Source organism: Pipistrellus kuhlii, unplaced genomic scaffold, assembly GCF_014108245.1.
Source record: "Pipistrellus kuhlii isolate mPipKuh1 unplaced genomic scaffold, mPipKuh1.p scaffold_m20_p_44, whole genome shotgun sequence".
NCBI classification, from domain to species: domain Eukaryota; kingdom Metazoa; phylum Chordata; class Mammalia; order Chiroptera; family Vespertilionidae; genus Pipistrellus; species Pipistrellus kuhlii.
The window spans coordinates 1,613,320-1,629,285 of record NW_023425545.1 but is presented as its reverse complement, the minus strand read 5'-3'; the positions used below and the strand labels follow the sequence as shown (position 1 = coordinate 1,629,285).

At 59.4% G+C, this 15,966-nt stretch overlaps 1 protein-coding gene across 5 annotated transcripts in view; it reads right to left on the bottom strand.

Annotated features, from left to right (window-relative positions):
• Positions 1-141: 141 nt before the first annotated feature.
• TNRC6C (trinucleotide repeat containing adaptor 6C) overlaps positions 142-15,966 on the bottom strand; it is a 40,759-nt gene continuing 24,934 nt past the window's right edge. For 2 of the 5 annotated variants that reach the window (XM_045572122.1, XM_045572118.1), the window contains 15 exons: positions 15,607-15,687; positions 14,799-14,856; positions 14,142-14,284; positions 12,782-12,955; positions 11,769-11,903; positions 10,678-10,797; positions 10,037-10,120; positions 9,614-9,845; positions 8,949-9,116; positions 8,001-8,192; positions 7,508-7,651; positions 6,524-6,718; positions 5,862-5,932; positions 5,306-5,445; positions 142-2,738 (listed from right to left, as the gene is read on the bottom strand). In XM_045572122.1, coding sequence (XP_045428078.1) covers positions 2,378-2,738; positions 5,306-5,445; positions 5,862-5,932; positions 6,524-6,718; positions 7,508-7,651; positions 8,001-8,192; positions 8,949-9,116; positions 9,614-9,845; positions 10,037-10,120; positions 10,678-10,797; positions 11,769-11,903; positions 12,782-12,955; positions 14,142-14,284; positions 14,799-14,856; positions 15,607-15,687 — 2,298 coding nt within the window. In that variant the 3' untranslated portion in view covers positions 142-2,377. The remainder of the gene's footprint in view (positions 2,739-5,305; positions 5,446-5,861; positions 5,933-6,523; positions 6,719-7,507; positions 7,652-8,000; positions 8,193-8,948; positions 9,117-9,613; positions 9,846-10,036; positions 10,121-10,677; positions 10,798-11,768; positions 11,904-12,781; positions 12,956-14,141; positions 14,285-14,798; positions 14,857-15,606; positions 15,688-15,966) is intronic. The other 3 variants (XM_036412182.2, XM_045572121.1, XM_045572119.1) reach the window with 3 other exon arrangements.

Genomic DNA, 15,966 nt, shown 5'->3' with positions numbered 1-15,966 from the left:
GGAGGCTCAGCGCCGCCGTTGGAACCACAGGGCTCAGGACCGTGCCCACGACCAGCGTGCCCGCTGTGGGCCATCTCCCGGTACAATCGGAGTGAACCCAGCGACACTGTCTTAGAAAGGAAACACACACTGATCTCAACAGCCAAGAAAAAACTGCAGTTTATTAAGATTCAACAAAGCTTGTACTTTTGAAAGCAACTTTCGGTGCGTATTCTTCAACAATCACATTCTATGAGGAAAAACATGAAAAGCCACAAACTTGTTTCTTAACCTCAGTTACAGACATCTTCAAAATGAAAGGGCAAAACAACACCCCCCCAACGGAACAGACAGAGACTCTACTTCCGTCCGCGCTGCTCACACCTCGGCCGCGGACGTGACACACGGATGCGGGGACACACGCACGGAGGAGGTGCGGGGCGGCGGCCGCCAGGAAGCTGCTCCGCGAACCCGGACCGGCAGGCTGGCCCAGTCTGTGCGTAGTTCTGACCCGCCAGAACCGGCTCCGTGGCCCTCGCTCCACAGGGCCTGCGGCTGCTGCTGCTGCCTTTTTTTTTTTCTTCTTTTTTTGTTGTTTTGATAAAACCATTAAAAAGCGAATTAAAAAAATGTAATGCACGTTTCCTGACCGAGCAGGCAGGGAGCACAATGTTCGTATGTTTTGAACATACTGAGGGCATGTTACTCCATTGTCTTTCTTTCTTGCAAAACAATGAGAACATTGATCATTTTTAAACATAAAGCGATTTAATATATAAAGCACTCTTCAAACACCTATGTCTTCGGAGTCCATTATTTGGTAAATATGTAACTGCTACACATTAGAGATTAAGTATTTTTCTTCTTTGAGTTTTTTTCCTTTTTTCTTTTTTTCGTATTTTTCTGTTTTTATGACATCTTCAGTGCTAGGAGTTGGGTTACAAAACACATGGAACGCTGTGGAGCTGCCCCTCGGAACCCTGGCTTCCTGAGAGCGCTTCCACACGTGCAAGACAGTGGCCGCAGCGCCCGGCCGGGACGCGCAGAGTCCGCAGCGATGCGGTGCGGAGGGGACACTGCCGATCCCAGAGCTCTGAAGCAGCGCGTCCGCATCGGAAAATAGGCGTCTGACGACGGAAGTCTTTTTTCTTATATTCCTTTTTAAAAACATTTTTACGTTAAAGTCTGAAGGAGAAAAAGGTCTGTAAACAGGCGGGAGCCCTGCGTGGGCCCCTCCGAAGCAGTCGCCACTGTCCAAGTGCTGTCTCCGCTCCTGCAGGAGCCCCACGAGGACCGTGGCCGCAGTCCCCACGTTCTCTCGGCAACGCTCTTCCCAATGGAAATGGTGCAATACTCTGGTGATAACTCTCTCGCATTATTCGTCCACAACAAGCTGCTGCTAAAGGTAGGTATACATATTATTTCTCCAGAGATACACACGGTAACTTCAAACGCGGTAACAGTCCTTGAGTAAACAATTACACGTGAACTGTCGCCGGCCCTGTCCCACGAGTTCTCTTTAATGTGTAGGATGAGCTGAGGACGGGCGGGGACACTCAGTGCAAAGTTAGAAGCTAATAACAACGAACGTTTGACCAACGCGCCAACAAAAAGCATATACTGAATAAAAGGGAGACCCACAGTGAAGTCCCTCGCACGGCGGCGGGCACAGGGCGTGCACTCCCCGTGCGCGCGATGCTGGTTCCGCCGCGCCGGCTGTGCCGTGCCGGCGGCTCCGGAGCTGTGCCCGCTGCCGGCCTGGCTGTGGGTCGGACTGAGAGTGTTCACGTTGCGTATTGGCTGCTGGATTCAAGTATTTGCATGTTTGATATGTCTTTTTTTTTTTTTTTTTTCAACTTTTAAAAAATAGTTTTTGGGATAAAAAAAATGACATGAAAAAGTAATGAAACAAGGGTAATGTGCATAGGCGGATCCATGCGGACAGAGGACTTCGCAGACCGGCCTCCCGCCAGCTCGCCGTGGCCGCCGGAGGCCGCTCGCCCGTGAACGCCAGTCCCCTGATTACGGGGTCCGCCTCTGGTAATGTGCATAATCGTCACAGGCTCTTAAATAGGCTTTCTCGTCTCCCCCCTCCCGCCCCCCTCGATAAAATAACCCTTTCCAGCCCACAATCTGAAAAGTGCCCTTCATGATAGAACTATTCTAAGCAGCTTTTATACTTAAAAAATCAAAATGACAACACACCGTACAAACAAAGACGACACGAAATAAAAGCTATGAGAACATCCTGTCGTTGGCGTGTGACGCTGGCGGCCCGCACTGTCCCGGGAACAGTTCGCAAGGGCTGCAGGTGCGTCTTCAGCACGGACAGAGGTACGTGGAAGGGCGCGGGCTGCAGGCCCGCTCTCCTGGTCTGATGCGGTGCCCGGCTCTCGGCCTAGATGGACTCCCCGCTCAGGAGGTCGCCGGGGAGCAGCGTGTTCAGCGGGGTGGGGCTCCCGATCACCCTGCCGTCGTCACCGCCGGGCGGGCCCCACAGGCTGCTGGAGTACTGGGGAACCCCGCCCCACAGCAGGTCGCTGCTGCCCTTGCTGGCCAGGCACGGGGCGTTCCAGTGGCCGGCGTCGCTGCGCACCAGGCCGTGGGCGCTGCCCGAGGCCCCGAGCCGCGCCTGGCTGGTCCCGCTGCTGGACTGCCAGCTGGAGGTGGGCGGCAGCGCCTGGCCTTGCGCCAGGAAGCGGTTCACTTCCTCCTCGCCGGCAAACTCAGCCAGGATGGTAGTGTTTCCCAGCACACACCTGGAGAGAGAACAGCACAACTGAGACCTGGTGTTCTGCAAAGATAAACAAAACCTACAAACCTTTCAAAAGCGCAAAGACTCAAATAAATACAACCAGACATGAAAGAGGAGACATTACAGCTGACACTCAGAAATGTACGGGATCTGAGAGACGACCGTGAACACTGTATGCCAACTAACTGATAACTAGAAGAAATGGATACATCTGAGAAACACACGGCCTACCGGGACTAAATCGTGAGGAAACAGGCCCCTAAGCAGACCAGTAACAAGCACTGGTGCTGAGGAGCCCAGGACCAGAGCGTTCCACCGGTGAATTCAGAGAATTAATGCCCATCCCTTTCAGCTCTTCCCAAACTGAAGAGGAGGTGATGTTCCCAAACTCACTTATGAGGCCAGCATTGTCCTGATGCCAAAGGCAGACTGACCCGGTTACTGGACATACACACGGAAAGCCTCCCAGTGTCAGCACACCACCTCCAGCAGCACCTGAGAGAGTCAAACCCCATGGCCCGGTGCGACTCACCCCTGGGACGCAAGGATGGTGCAACAGCTGCCAGTCAACAGATGGTCAGACACCTCACAACAGAGTGAAAGGTCAAGGTCAGACTAAGGTCAAGGCTAAGTCTCTAAGACGATTTAGAAACAGCATTTGACAAAACACACCCTTCTTTCATGATGAGCGTCCTCAACAAATAGGGTACAGACGGACATAACAAAGGCCACAGGACACTCAACCAGGAGAGGTTAAATTGTCCTCTAAGATCAGGAACAGACAGGGTGCCCACTCTTACCACTTCTATTCAACACAGTCCGGAGTCTTAGAGCATTCAGGCAAGAGAAAGAAAGAAAAGGCATCCAAGTTGGAAAGGATGAAGAAAGACTATCATTGTTTGCAGATGACATGACCTTATACATAGAAAATCCTAAAGACTCAACCAAAAGTCTGCTGGAACTAACCAATGAATTTATTAAAGTTGTAGGATATAAAAACAACAAACAGAAAACAGTTTCATTTCTATATCCTAACAATGAAATTCTGATAAATAAAAATAAACAAACGAACAAATAAACAAAAACTCACTCCATTTACAATAGCTAAAAATAATAAAAACATTTAGGAATAAATTTAACCAAGGAAATAATATATCTGTACAATGAAAACTACAAGACTTGCCGAAGCAGGTTTGGCTCAGTGGTAGAGCGTCGATCTGTGGACTGAAAGGTCCCAGGTTCGATTCCGGTTGGGGCCATGTGCCTTGGTTGCAGGCACATCTCCGGTGGGAGGTGTGCAGGAGGCAGCTGGCCGATGTTTCTCTCTCATCGATGTTTCTAACTCTCTATCCCTCTTCCTTCCTCTCTGTTAAAAATCAATAAAATATATTTTAAAAAAAAGAAAAGAAAAAGAAAACTACAAGACTTAGATGAATAAAATCGAAGAAGATACAAATGGGAAGATATCCCACGTTCATGGATCAGAAGAATTAAAATAGTTAAAATGTCTATACAATCGAAAGCCATCTATGGATTCAATGAGACCCCCGTCAAAATACCAATGGCATTCTGCACAGAGATGGTAAAAACGATCCTAAATTTGTATGGAACTACAAAAGACGCTGACAGCCAAAACAACACCGATAAAGAAAAACCAATCTGGAGGCATCACATCTCCTGATTCAAACTACACTCCCAAACTCTAGTAACCAAAACAGTATGCTGCTGTCATAGCAACGGACAGACCAATGCAACAGAATACAAGCCCAGAAACAGACCCCATGTATACAGTCAACTGACATTTGACAAGGGTACCAAGGAGTCTCTTCAGGAAGTGGTGCTGAGAAAACTGGATAACCACATGCAGGAAAATGAAACTGGACCTTTAATTCAGATCACCCATAAAATTAACTGAGTGAAAGGCTTAAAAATAAGACCTGAAGCCAAAAACTCCTCCAAAAAAACACCTTGACATTGATCTTGGCAATGAGTTTTTTTTGATGTGACAACCAAAACACTAGCAACAAAGGCAAAAATCAACAGTTGGACGAGTAAACCTAAGAGCTTCTCACAGCGAAGGAAGCCAGCAGGACCGGGAGAAGACAGCCCTGGAGCGAGGAGAACTTGCTAGCCAGCTGGTGAGGGAGCTCCCGGGCTGCACATCCTCCTGGGGCCTTTTCCCCGGGGAGGGCACGGCCCAACAGCTCAGAGCAGGGGACACGGACACGGCACAAGACACCTGTTCAGGGCGAATTGTCTCCTCCACGCATCTGCCCTAGACCTGGCCCCAACCCCGGGCGGGGGATGTCCCTGTGCTGGGGAAGGGTCCCTGGAGGACAGCTGAGGTGGAAAGAGGCATCAGGGTGGCCCTAGCCCGCTGGGGCTGTGTCTTCCTCAGAGGAGGTGGTTCGGACACAGGCACCTCAGACACCCTGTGAGGACAGGCAGAGCGGCCTGGGAGGGGACAGCCCTGCCGATGCCTTGACCCAATGACTTCCGGCCTCCAGAACCACGAGACCGCCAGCGCCTGTGCCTGCGCGCGGACGGGCGGCGCGGGCGGGCGGGACGTACATGTGCAGGGACTTCTGGGCCTTGGCGGCCTCCTCCTTGGAGCTGTACCGGACCACGGCGTTGCCTTGGGTCAGGTTCAGGTGGAATGTGATGAGCGGCCCATGCTGCAGGCACAGCGTCCGGAGGGTGGAGCCGTCGATCTGAGGGGGAAGCAGCGGGACGGTAACGCGCTCTGGGGCTCTCCCACCACTTTCCCGAGGAAGCGTGCGTGCAGTCCGGCGCACTGAGTGCCGGGAACATGGCTCTCTGGTGTGCCCTCTGCTGCTCCGGGCCTTCTGGTTGTTGGATGGCAACACCAGGAGCAAGCAGAGCGCACCCCACAGGCCCGCGGCTCCCAGAAGCCTGTGGCCCGAGACTGGGAGGGGCACAGGCCACCACCCTCGTGGGGGGACAGTGACCAGTGAAGGCGAGCTTACAGACTTAGAGTGAACACTTCCAGGACCACGGCTCTCAGACTCCTGGCCTGTCCAGCCCTTGCTGCCCACGTCCCCCCGGGCCCTGAGGGAGGGCGCCCAGCGCCAAGACTGTGCCACGGGTCACCGAGCCCCCACTGTACCTGGGGCGTGAGGTTGCGAAGAACGAGCCAGCTGCTGGTCCTGCCTGAGGTGTCGGTGCTCCAAGCAGAGCCTGCACAGACCGGAGAACTGTCAGCCCCGCGTGCGGTGGCCCCTCCGCGCCGACCGCTTCTCGCCCCGAGGACGGAGCACGAGTGCCGCTGCCAACACCACCCACGGCGCAGGCCCACGGCGCTCCGGCACCTGCCGCTCACCGGGCGGCACAGGCTGCCCGGGAGGGCAGACAGCCTGCCTCACGCCCGGCCCGCCCGCGCCCTCCTTTCCCGCTCTCCTGCCGGCCGGCGGAGAGGGCGCCTGCGGGAGCCACGGCGCTGTGGCTCGGAGGGCCTCACACGGGCCTGTGTGGCCGGAAAGCGGGGACGCCAGGGCAGTGATGGAGGGGCAGCACGTGTCAGGGTGGAACTGAGACCCTGTGCTGGTTGACAGGCATGTCCGGGCCCTGTGTGGCCCTGTGTGCGTGACCCCAGGGCCATGCTGACAACACTGGGCCCAGACAATGTCTGCGGTCACGGGCACCTTGACCCCTGTAAGCCCTCTCAGGTCCGAGCGGGGAGGGGTGTCCCCGTCCTCGGAGGAGCTGCAGGCTGTTCCCCGGAGGTGAGCAGAGCAGGCGGGAGCCCCTGGAGCGGGAACCCATGCGTACCCGAGGAGTAGGAGCTGGTCCAGCCGAGGGGGCTGGCCCCCCAGGTGGAGGAAGGCTTGGGATTGGTCAGCCCCGGGGGCGGCCTGGTGGGTGCAGCCGTGTTTCTGGGCACCTTCCACAGCTCGTGGGACAGAGAGGCCTGCGTGTGGGAGGCGGGGCCGGAGGACCACGTCGATTTCATGTCGGACAGTTTACCTGGAAGGACAGCAGGATGCACGTGAGAGAGGTCAGTGCGCGCAGGGACCCGCAAAGGGCTCTGGCGCCGCAGGCTGCGGGAGGAGAGGCGCCGAGGAACACCCACGCCACCCTGCACCGCTCCCGCCACGTCCACTGGACGCGGTGCCTCTGACCAGCGTCTGAGACTTAAGCCGCAGCCAAATGTGCCAAACACAAGCCCGCCGTCGAGAAAGCAGCGTTCTTGTGGCTGATGCTCAGCTAACCCACGGACACTGTCTGCCGGGCTCACACTGCAGACATCTCCCAGGGCTCCCTGTACCGGCCCGCCCAGGGCCCCGCCGAGCCCGCCCTCGTGTCTCACGTGGAACCTGGTGGAGGACACATGCTTTAAGGCTCTGCCCTCCACTGCCCTGAAGTCCACACGGATGTTCCGTCCTCACAGCCCGCCCTCCACCTTCCACTGGAGCCGAGTCCGACAGGCATGCCCGCCCCTGGCATCCGGGCTCCGCAGGAAGAGGCGGGGTGGGGTCAGGCTTTACCTGACATTCTGGGGGAACAGCTAGGCTGGGAGGAAGGAGTAAAGGGGCGGTGGCTCATTTTCATTTAAAAAGATTTCAGGTGGAGATCTCGTCACTGGCCAGCTTAGTGGTGACACTGACTCTATACCAGTGCTCCCAGCACACACAGTGCAGTGCAATGCGATCCAGCCAACACCAGCTCCGGCGCCTGCAGTCTCGCTGGAGCAGACCTGACTGCTCTCCCGCCACCACGCCCCTCAGAGCCCACACCGCCCGGCACAGGCCTCACCGCCGCTCTTGAGGAGGTAGCGGTTGACGTCCTGGATGGTGGTGTTGATGGTCGGCCCGGTGGGGACGCTTCCAGGCGTGACGTCAGGATCATTCTCGGGGTCTATGTTCTGAAGTCCTTTCCACGGAACTCCAGGGTGAAACTCTGGGAAGGTTCAAGCAAAACGAAGATCAAAACATGAGGATTAGGCGCCTCCACATGATGCGGGTATTTGTGGGAGTTTGAATAGTTTGCTGATTAAATCAAAGGGACAGCTTCAGACTTTCAGTAACTTGTCAATCCCCTGAGCAGGCGGGAAGCCTTGTTAGCTGGCTCAGCGGGGAGCTAGCCCCACACTGGCTGCTGGAATTCCGGGCCGCGGCCGCTGCTCCTCTCACCGAACGGAGAGGCCCCCGCCCCACACTCCACACCCCTGCCCCCCACGCTGACGTGGCCCGGGCTTCCAGGCACAGCCGAGGCTGCGGGCCGGTGCAGGCCGGTCTGCCGCTCTCACCGGGGGGCCAGTTGATGCCGGAGCCGTTGGAGGTTTTCTCGCTGTCGGATCTGGCACGTGACCAGCTCTGGGGGACGGCCACTGGAGGGCTGGCGGGCGCCTCGCTGCTCTGGAGCAGACCGCACCGGCCGTAGGAGTCGTCCACGGAGGACTTGGCTGGCGGCCCGATGCTCAGACCTCCAGGGATAGCACCTGCACCCCAAGGAGACAGTGTGAGTGGGCCCCGCCCCGCCGGCCCCGCCCGTGTCCTCCCAGGGTGCAAGCTGCAGGGCGGGACTTCGTCCTGGAGGACAGACTCCAGGATCTGCACCCGTGTCTGGCTGGACAGCCTGATAAAATGCACCCGAACCCCAGAAGCTGGCCTGCAAGCCTCTCCAGGGACCATGTCTGCGTCTGTCCTCGCTCCCTCCAGGTGCTGCCCTCACTGCAGGACAAACCAACTGTGAGCTCAGCCCCACACGCACACACTCGCCGCCTCGCGCGGCCCTGAGCTCCCTTGTGCCCGGGAAAGCGCCCGGAGAACACGTGACGCTCTTCCTGGAGGTCAGCCATCGTACGGCATCTTCCTTTTCTCTGCGGGTGTTTCCACCAAGAGGGCAGCCTGTGCCCTCTCACATCTTTTCTGCCGTTTCTGCTTCCGGGAGACTTAGAGCTAAAGGAAAGCTGACTCGTGTGCCCGCCTGTGGTTATCAGCACGCTTGCCTCTTCCCCCTTCCTCAGCCTGCATTTCCTACTGCTTTCTCACTTCACTGGAAGCAGCGCTGTGGAATAGACGTGACAAGAGCACGCAGGCTGGCACCTCGCGGGGCTGCCCTGGGGTTTCCAGCTCCTTCCAGGGTGGCAGCTAAGATCTGGGGCTGGAGGTGTCAAGGAGTCGGACCCTGACTGCCGGGCGTGTGCGCTCTGCGAGGGCAGCGGGTTTCTATCGCTCTCAGCACCGAGGCCTACCGTGCTTGCCGGGGTTCTGGTCCAGAGGAGAAGCAGCACCGGGAACGTTATCCATCGGGTTGGGGTGTGTCCACTGAGGGAGGCGCGACTGGGACTGAGACGGGTCCTTCACCGCCAGACCGCCCGTCATGTCCATGCTGCTGACGTTCATGGGGGTGTTCAGTCCAGCTGAGGAGGAGAACGCTATGAGAGGCCCACTCCCTCCGGCTCCCAGACCGAGGCCGAGAGGACAGGCCGGCACTAGGATGTGACGCCAGAGCATCCTAGGACTATGATGGACCTGAATCTGTTCTGAAAACAACTCTTCTTAAAGAGGCAGCGCTGCCACCAACAGCCAGCACTTCACCAAGGACTTGCTGTGTGCTGCGTGCTATCCTAGGAACGCTCCCTATCAGCTCATAAAGAACTTTACAGATGGGGAAACTGAGGCAGGCAAAGAGCTGCCAAGGAAGCTGTGCAAGTGAGTGGTGAGCCTGTCGGTAGTGGAGGAGGGACTTCCTGCACAGAGGCCGCCGGCTTTCGTGGTGCCACCTTCAGAGGTTTCACCCGGAAGGATTTACAGAGCGCCGCTCCCTCAGAGACAGGAAGCCGAGGCCGCCGCTCTCAGCTGCCGAACGGTGTGTCCCCGAGACCCCTCCGTGGTGCCCCAGGCCCCGGAGACTCACCGAGAGGGTAAGGAGCAAAGGTGTTGGGCGAAGACTGCTGCTCTTTGGTCTGCAGGTCGGGCAGGCCGGGGGCCTGGGGGTGCGGGGGGAAGCTGTCCACGGCCGGTTTGCCTGCAGAGGGGTGCAGAGACAGGTGCGGCGGGGGCGGCGGGGGCTTCACGAGCAGGGCCTGGGCCAGCTGGCGCTGCTGCTGCTGGATCTGCTGCTGCAGGTTAGTGATTGTACGCGCGACCTGGCGACGGACACGCCCGTTAGGAGGGCGGTGATGTCCGGCACCTGGGTCAGCCTCCTCCCAAATCTACGGGACCCCAAGCTGGGGCAGGGAGCGCTGTGGGAGAAACCCAGCGACAACCGAGCAGCCCGTCCATCAGCACCCCCGGGAGCAGGGGGAGAGCGTAGGGACCCTGAGCCGGCGACACCCACTTGCTGCTCCTGCTGTCTCATGGGTCCGGACATATTCCGCTGGGCCTGTAGCATCTGCTGCTGGATTTGTAAACGTTGGTACGCCTGCAACAGAGGCCAGAGCGGCGTGAGGAGCTGCTGGTGTCCTGTGCACCGGCTACAGAGCAGAGCGGACGGCCAGGCTCCTCCCCTCACTCCTGCTTCTCCCTCTGTCCCTCTATCAGTGAAAACACGTCCCGGCGAGGATGGAAAAAACAACGAAATTAAATCCACCGGGATTCTGAGAGCGAACCAAGTCCTGACTGCTCAGGTCCGACCAAAGCAGCTGTAACCTCCCTGTGCTGCTAGTCTGTGTGTTCCCCCTTAGGAGATGACAGTCACTGCAGTGACCTGGCGTTCTGTGCTGAGCGGGGAGGGTGGAAGCTCAGACCACTGATGCCGGAGGTCAGGGAGGTGCTGTGCCCAGGAAGGGCCTGAGGGGACAACTCGTACATCTCCCGTAAGGAACGCCTTCCTCATTCTCTTTACGGGAGCTGCCTCCGTGACCATCAGCATCCCACTGACTACTTAGTCAGGCCCCCTGTGGCTCCCTGCGCTGTCACCTTCATAAGCACCAGGGGCGCTCCCCTCGCCCCAGCGCAGGGCCGGCGGCTGTCACTCACCAGCTGCAGCTGATAGAGCTGGTTCAACATCGTCATATGCTGAGGGTTAATTGGCGAGGTTAATAGTGCAGGGTTGAGACCAATGTTTTTTGCTGCAAACTGCAAAAGCTGTGCTTGAACCTGTGCAAACACACACCGAGGCGCCGTGTTACTTTCAGAGCATTTCCGTGTCTGTGCGGCTCCCAGATCTAACCCGTCCATTCAATGAAACTGGTCTCCTGAGGGGACTGCCACAGCCGCCGAAACATCCGAGGACCCTTCACATTAGCTAACAGGCTTTTGTGAAGAGCAAGGAAGGAGGAAGGATGGGAGGGAAAAGGAAAAGGGAAAAAGTTCCCCCTTCAAATATTCTGCCATGAACTAGCTTCCTCATTTCTCTCCTAGGAGCGGCTCTAGGTCGCCTGCAGAGGAGTCTTCGGGCCAATGGAGGGAATGCAGACGGCGCAGGGAGGTGAGGGAGGAAGGCGGCTTCCCGCCCCACAGCACCATCCCCCACCCCCCGCCACGGTCTTGTCCCGGGGCGGGCAGCAGCCCCTTCTCAAGTTGGCGTACTTGGGAAGTGGTGCCCCTGCTCACGGGAGCAGACACCCCTAGGTTGGGCACACGTCCCTCAGCCTCCCCTCTGGCACCTGCACCTGTGACTCTACCAGCCTAACCTTGACTGTCAAGGGCGCCTCTCCGCCTTAACTGCCGCCCTGACAGATGGGGGCTGGCACTGGCTGCTGCCATGCTCCCCACGGGGTGCCCTGCCCACACCGAGCACGGGGGCAGGGCGGTTTTAGGCACCATGTGGGTGAGCGGCTTCTACGCCCCTGGCTGCTGCACGTGCACGAGAAGCGTGCGCTTCCCTATTGATGTGGATGTGCCGTCCTCCTGAGGAATAGACCTGCTGAGGGAAGGCGGCCAGCTGACTGGCAGGAGACACTGGGAGCCGGTGTGGGCAACTGTGCGCGGGCGGGGGAGTCTGCTGCCCGCTCCCCCGCCTCCCCCGCCTGCAGGCCGCAGTGGCCGTGCCGGGAGGGTTCCCAGCATGCTGCTGGGCAGGGCCAGGGGCTCTGAGACCCGGGGTGCGGAGGCTGCGCCGGGCTGACCTGAGGGGATAGAAACTGAGGCACTTGCGCACGGAGACTGGGCTGGGAGGGGTTCAGTGGCGGCGGCTGCGGCTGCAGGGTCCTGGCTTGTGCTGCTCCGCTGCTGCCGAACACGCCCAGATTGCCGCTCGGTATCTGCGGGGAGAGGGACGGGTCAGCGCCGCCGCCGCCGCCGCCGCCGCACGGCGAGTGATGACTGCTTCCTTACCACAACGCAGCACTCCCCTCCCTCCTGCGACTGAGCAGGGGCTGTGAGTGCTGTGCCCACAGGGCATGGGTGGGGGGAACCAGCCCAGGGCGCAGGCCCATATTTGCACCCAGAGGCGCCGGGTGCAGGGCCGCGAGCCGAGGCTGTCACCGCAGCAGCAGGTAACAGGCTCTGGGTGAGCTGGCCACACGGAGGAGCGGGGTCACAGCAGAGGACCACCATTCCCACAGGATGGACTGGCTGAAGGGCACCGGCAGCAGCTCCCGGGGACACTGCGCTGAGCCCGGCTGGCTGTGCAGACCCCGAGGGCCAGCAGACAGCGGGAGACGCTGCTGATACTCAGCCCGACCACAGGCAGCAGCAGCTGCTCGGGCCCCTGAATGTCCCAGCAACCCCCGAGAGCCGTCTCCATAGCGTGAGTGCGGCACCCATGAGGAGGACAGGCACGGGGACACCCTCCAGACGGGACAGGGCGCAGGTCCTCCCTCCAGTGACGGTGACAGCGATCGCCTCCCGGGCTGACCCTCCGGCTCGGAGACAAGGGGGGTGGTAACAGGACAGCTGGCTAAGCCCGGGCGCCCAGGTCGCAGCGGAGGCTGCTCGGCTACGTGCTCCTCTGAGAGAGCAGCCAGCGAGCCCCGAGGGCTGAGCCCCCGGAAAAGCACCCACACGGCCGCCCCGAGGCCTGGATCCCTGAAGGGACTCCTAAGGGCGCCGCCTGCTCACGCCTGAGAACGGCGCTAATAAAAGAACACAGAGCCCCAGGCGCCCCAGGCAGGGGACCAGCGCAGCCCCGCCGCCTTACCTGTCGAGAAGAATTCAAGTTTTGCATGCCCAGCCCTGAGGCGATGCCACCCAGGGCCTGACTGGGGAGTGCAGTGTTTGAAAGGGGGGGCTTCAGGCTTGGCGAAGGCAAAAATGGTGAAGCCGTGGGCTCTTCCACGAGGCTGCCGTCCTGATGGGAGAGAGAAAGGGTGAGCTGTGCGGCCCGGCACACACGGGCGTACGATGCAGAGAAAATGGGAGAGGAGAGGGGGCAGGGTGGAGAGCAGGGCAGGAGGAGGGAAGAGAAGAGAGAACGGGGTTAAGGTGCCGTTGTCACGTAGACAGTTGTTTACAAGCACACACATCACAGCATCACTCCCCCGAGCCTGCGGGGAGCCGGGAGCAGCGGAGACTGACTGGGAAACACCGCAGCCATTTCCCCCAGCAGCTCCCTTCAGAGGCTGCGGCCGGTGGGCGGGCGTACTGCTCACCGCCGTTTTAGGCTGACCGCACAGCAGCCTCGGCGGTTCAACCTAGTGAGCGGCGAGTCAGACCACAGAGCCCTGCGGACGTAGTTCATGAGGTGATGCTGTGTGTCAGACCTGCACAAGCTAACCATCTGACTTCCCAGCAGGCCTGAGCGTCACTCCACAACTGAAAGGTGAGGAAGCCGCCAGGCTCCCATTAGCCAGTGAGACACAGAACGCAGAGCTAACTTGGGATGCCAGACAGAGAACACGTGATGTTCGGACAGTACGCTCCCAGAGCTCTGTCTGAAATCCCAGCGCCACTGGGACTGTGGAGCGAGCCCGGCCACCCCAGCTCTCCCCGGGGCACCTGCGAACAGAGGGCCCCTCCTTCCCTCCTAAGTGTCCTTTCTGGCTCCCAGCTCCTCTCCCAGCCTCCCACTGGCCTGAACCAGAGGGGAGCTTTGTGGTTACACCTCGGAGCCAGGACGTGGCTCCCGGAAGGACTGACAGTGACTGCACGTGTTCCACGCCCGGGGACGCCGCACACACCGGCACGCCCTGACCCAGCGAGGGCCGGTGGCCTGGGCCCGCCCCCTCGGCCCTTCCTCAGACCCACACACTGCACCTCCCCTGGGAAGCAGTGTGCACGGCCACCAGGTTGGATGGCCCCTGGCTGCTGGACAAATGGAGGCAGGGAAGCCAGCAAGTTCACCCCCTACATGGAATGGGTTTTCAAAATCAGTGTTTTTTATCCCTCGTCACATCACAGAATACGCAACGCTCCCTCTCTTGGGGTGAACATTTACATACACCAGAGACAGTGGGAAAAGTCCCTTACATGTCACTGTCCAGCCAGCTTCTAACCTGGTTCCCCATAAGGCACAGGTAAGATGGAATGCCTCACAGACAGACGAAGCCACTACCTCATACCTTGTCGAGAAAGGCGGGGCGGTCCACGGAAGACTCTTTGGAGATCGGTGGGCGGCAGCCAAGGGGCTTGGTGACCATCCCATTGTAGTCGGTCACCCCCAGTCCACGCTTGTCCATGTCCACCTTCTTTTCCAGCAGAGCACCTGTGGCAGACATGGCATTACCGAGGCCCTGCCCGGCTGTCCTGACCCGAGCATGGGGCCCTCGGCCTGTACAGGGAGGCCCTGCTCCTGGCCCTCACTCCGGCTGCCCGCTCCCGGCCTCGCTCTGATGGCCTGTTCCCCTCGCTCTGCCTGCCCGCTCCCAGCCCTCGCTCTGATGGCCTCACCCGCTCCGTCTGGCCACAGCCCCTCGGGGCTCAGCGGTCCTCTCCCTGGAGACCATCCCTCCTTTGGTGGCCATTCTCAGAGGGCCTTCCCTTTCCCACCACAGCTGACTGGCTGGGCCCCTCCTTGTTGCCAGGACTCTCCTAGCTGTTGGGGACGCCACACCCCACAGTCCACTGAGCCCACCGCCTCTCTGTGGGGCACATCGCACACCTCCCCTCTGCCTGGCCCGCCCGCCCAACACATAGCCCCCTCCCCCACACCTACACGAGTGCTCTGGACATCAACACCCACACCCAGCCTTCAAACCGCCTGCCAGGGTGTGACTTACTCATGGCCTGGTCGAGGTTCATGTTGTTACTCTTCAAGGCCTCTTCAGCTGGCTCTCTCTGCGGGGAGACGGCGGGCATTAGGCCTGGTGTTGGCAGAGGAAATGCTGACGGAGCTCCAGAGCCGGCTCTGGGCGGGACAGGGCTAACCTAGCGTTACCAGTGGGCACGGGGCGCACCTCCCTTCCTTGTCGGTTGGTGAAATGTGTCACAAATCAGACACCTGCCTGGGGAGGTGCCCTCAGAAGGGACTTGCGGGAGCACAGAGCGTGAGAACACGGAGCAGCTCACAGCTCAGGGTGGGACGTGCAGTGATGGGGAGGGAAGCGCCGTCTCCCTGAGGCTGTGGAGACCCTGGCGGAGGGGCAGCCTGGCTAGCTGAGCTCCCGCTGTGCCAGCTGAGGCACCAGCAGACAGGACAGTGACCAGAGAACAGCCTGCGGCTGGGAGCTCCCTCCCCTTCATGGGAACGAGCAGGTGGTTAGGGCTGTGTCTGCAGCCCCCTTTATATGAAGTCTTCTTGGGAGCTCTGCCAGTCTATTGCGTACACTAATAAAGACTCCCTTTTAATTGTAAATGAAAATGTAAGGCTGTGTAAACCACAGGACTGTAACTCCAGGGAAGGGCGCTCACACCCTTCTTCCCAGGACTGGCTCTTCGCCGTGGCTCAGAGGGGCGCTCCCCACACAGGGCCCAGGTGAGGGCCTGCGAGGCGGTCATGACACCATCTCCTCCCATCCTGGCTACACGACAAGCGAGGGCCGGACAGAGGCCATGCAGGGGGACCGGGGGGGGCGGGGGTGCAGTCACCGGGAAGCCCATGTCGGTGAGTTGCTTGATGAGCCGGGTCAGGATCCAGGCCTCGTCCTGCTTGCCGGATGCTTTCGTGCCCTGGAAGGAAGCGAGGGCAAGGGGAGCCGTGAGCCCTGCACTCGGGGATCTAACGCCACGGGACCCGTGTTCACGCTGAGCGGTGGGCGCACGAGGGGGGAGGAGTGCAGGCATGGACTCAGAGAGTCCATCTCTTCCCGAGGCACTCAGTGCAGCACATCCGGTCACTGCCACCACCGAGGACCCAGCACCGACCCTGCAGTCACTAAAGCCACAGAGCCCCGCCTTTTATAAGCTTCACCCTAAAGGGCAGCACAGCTCAGGGGTTCCTCCCCACAG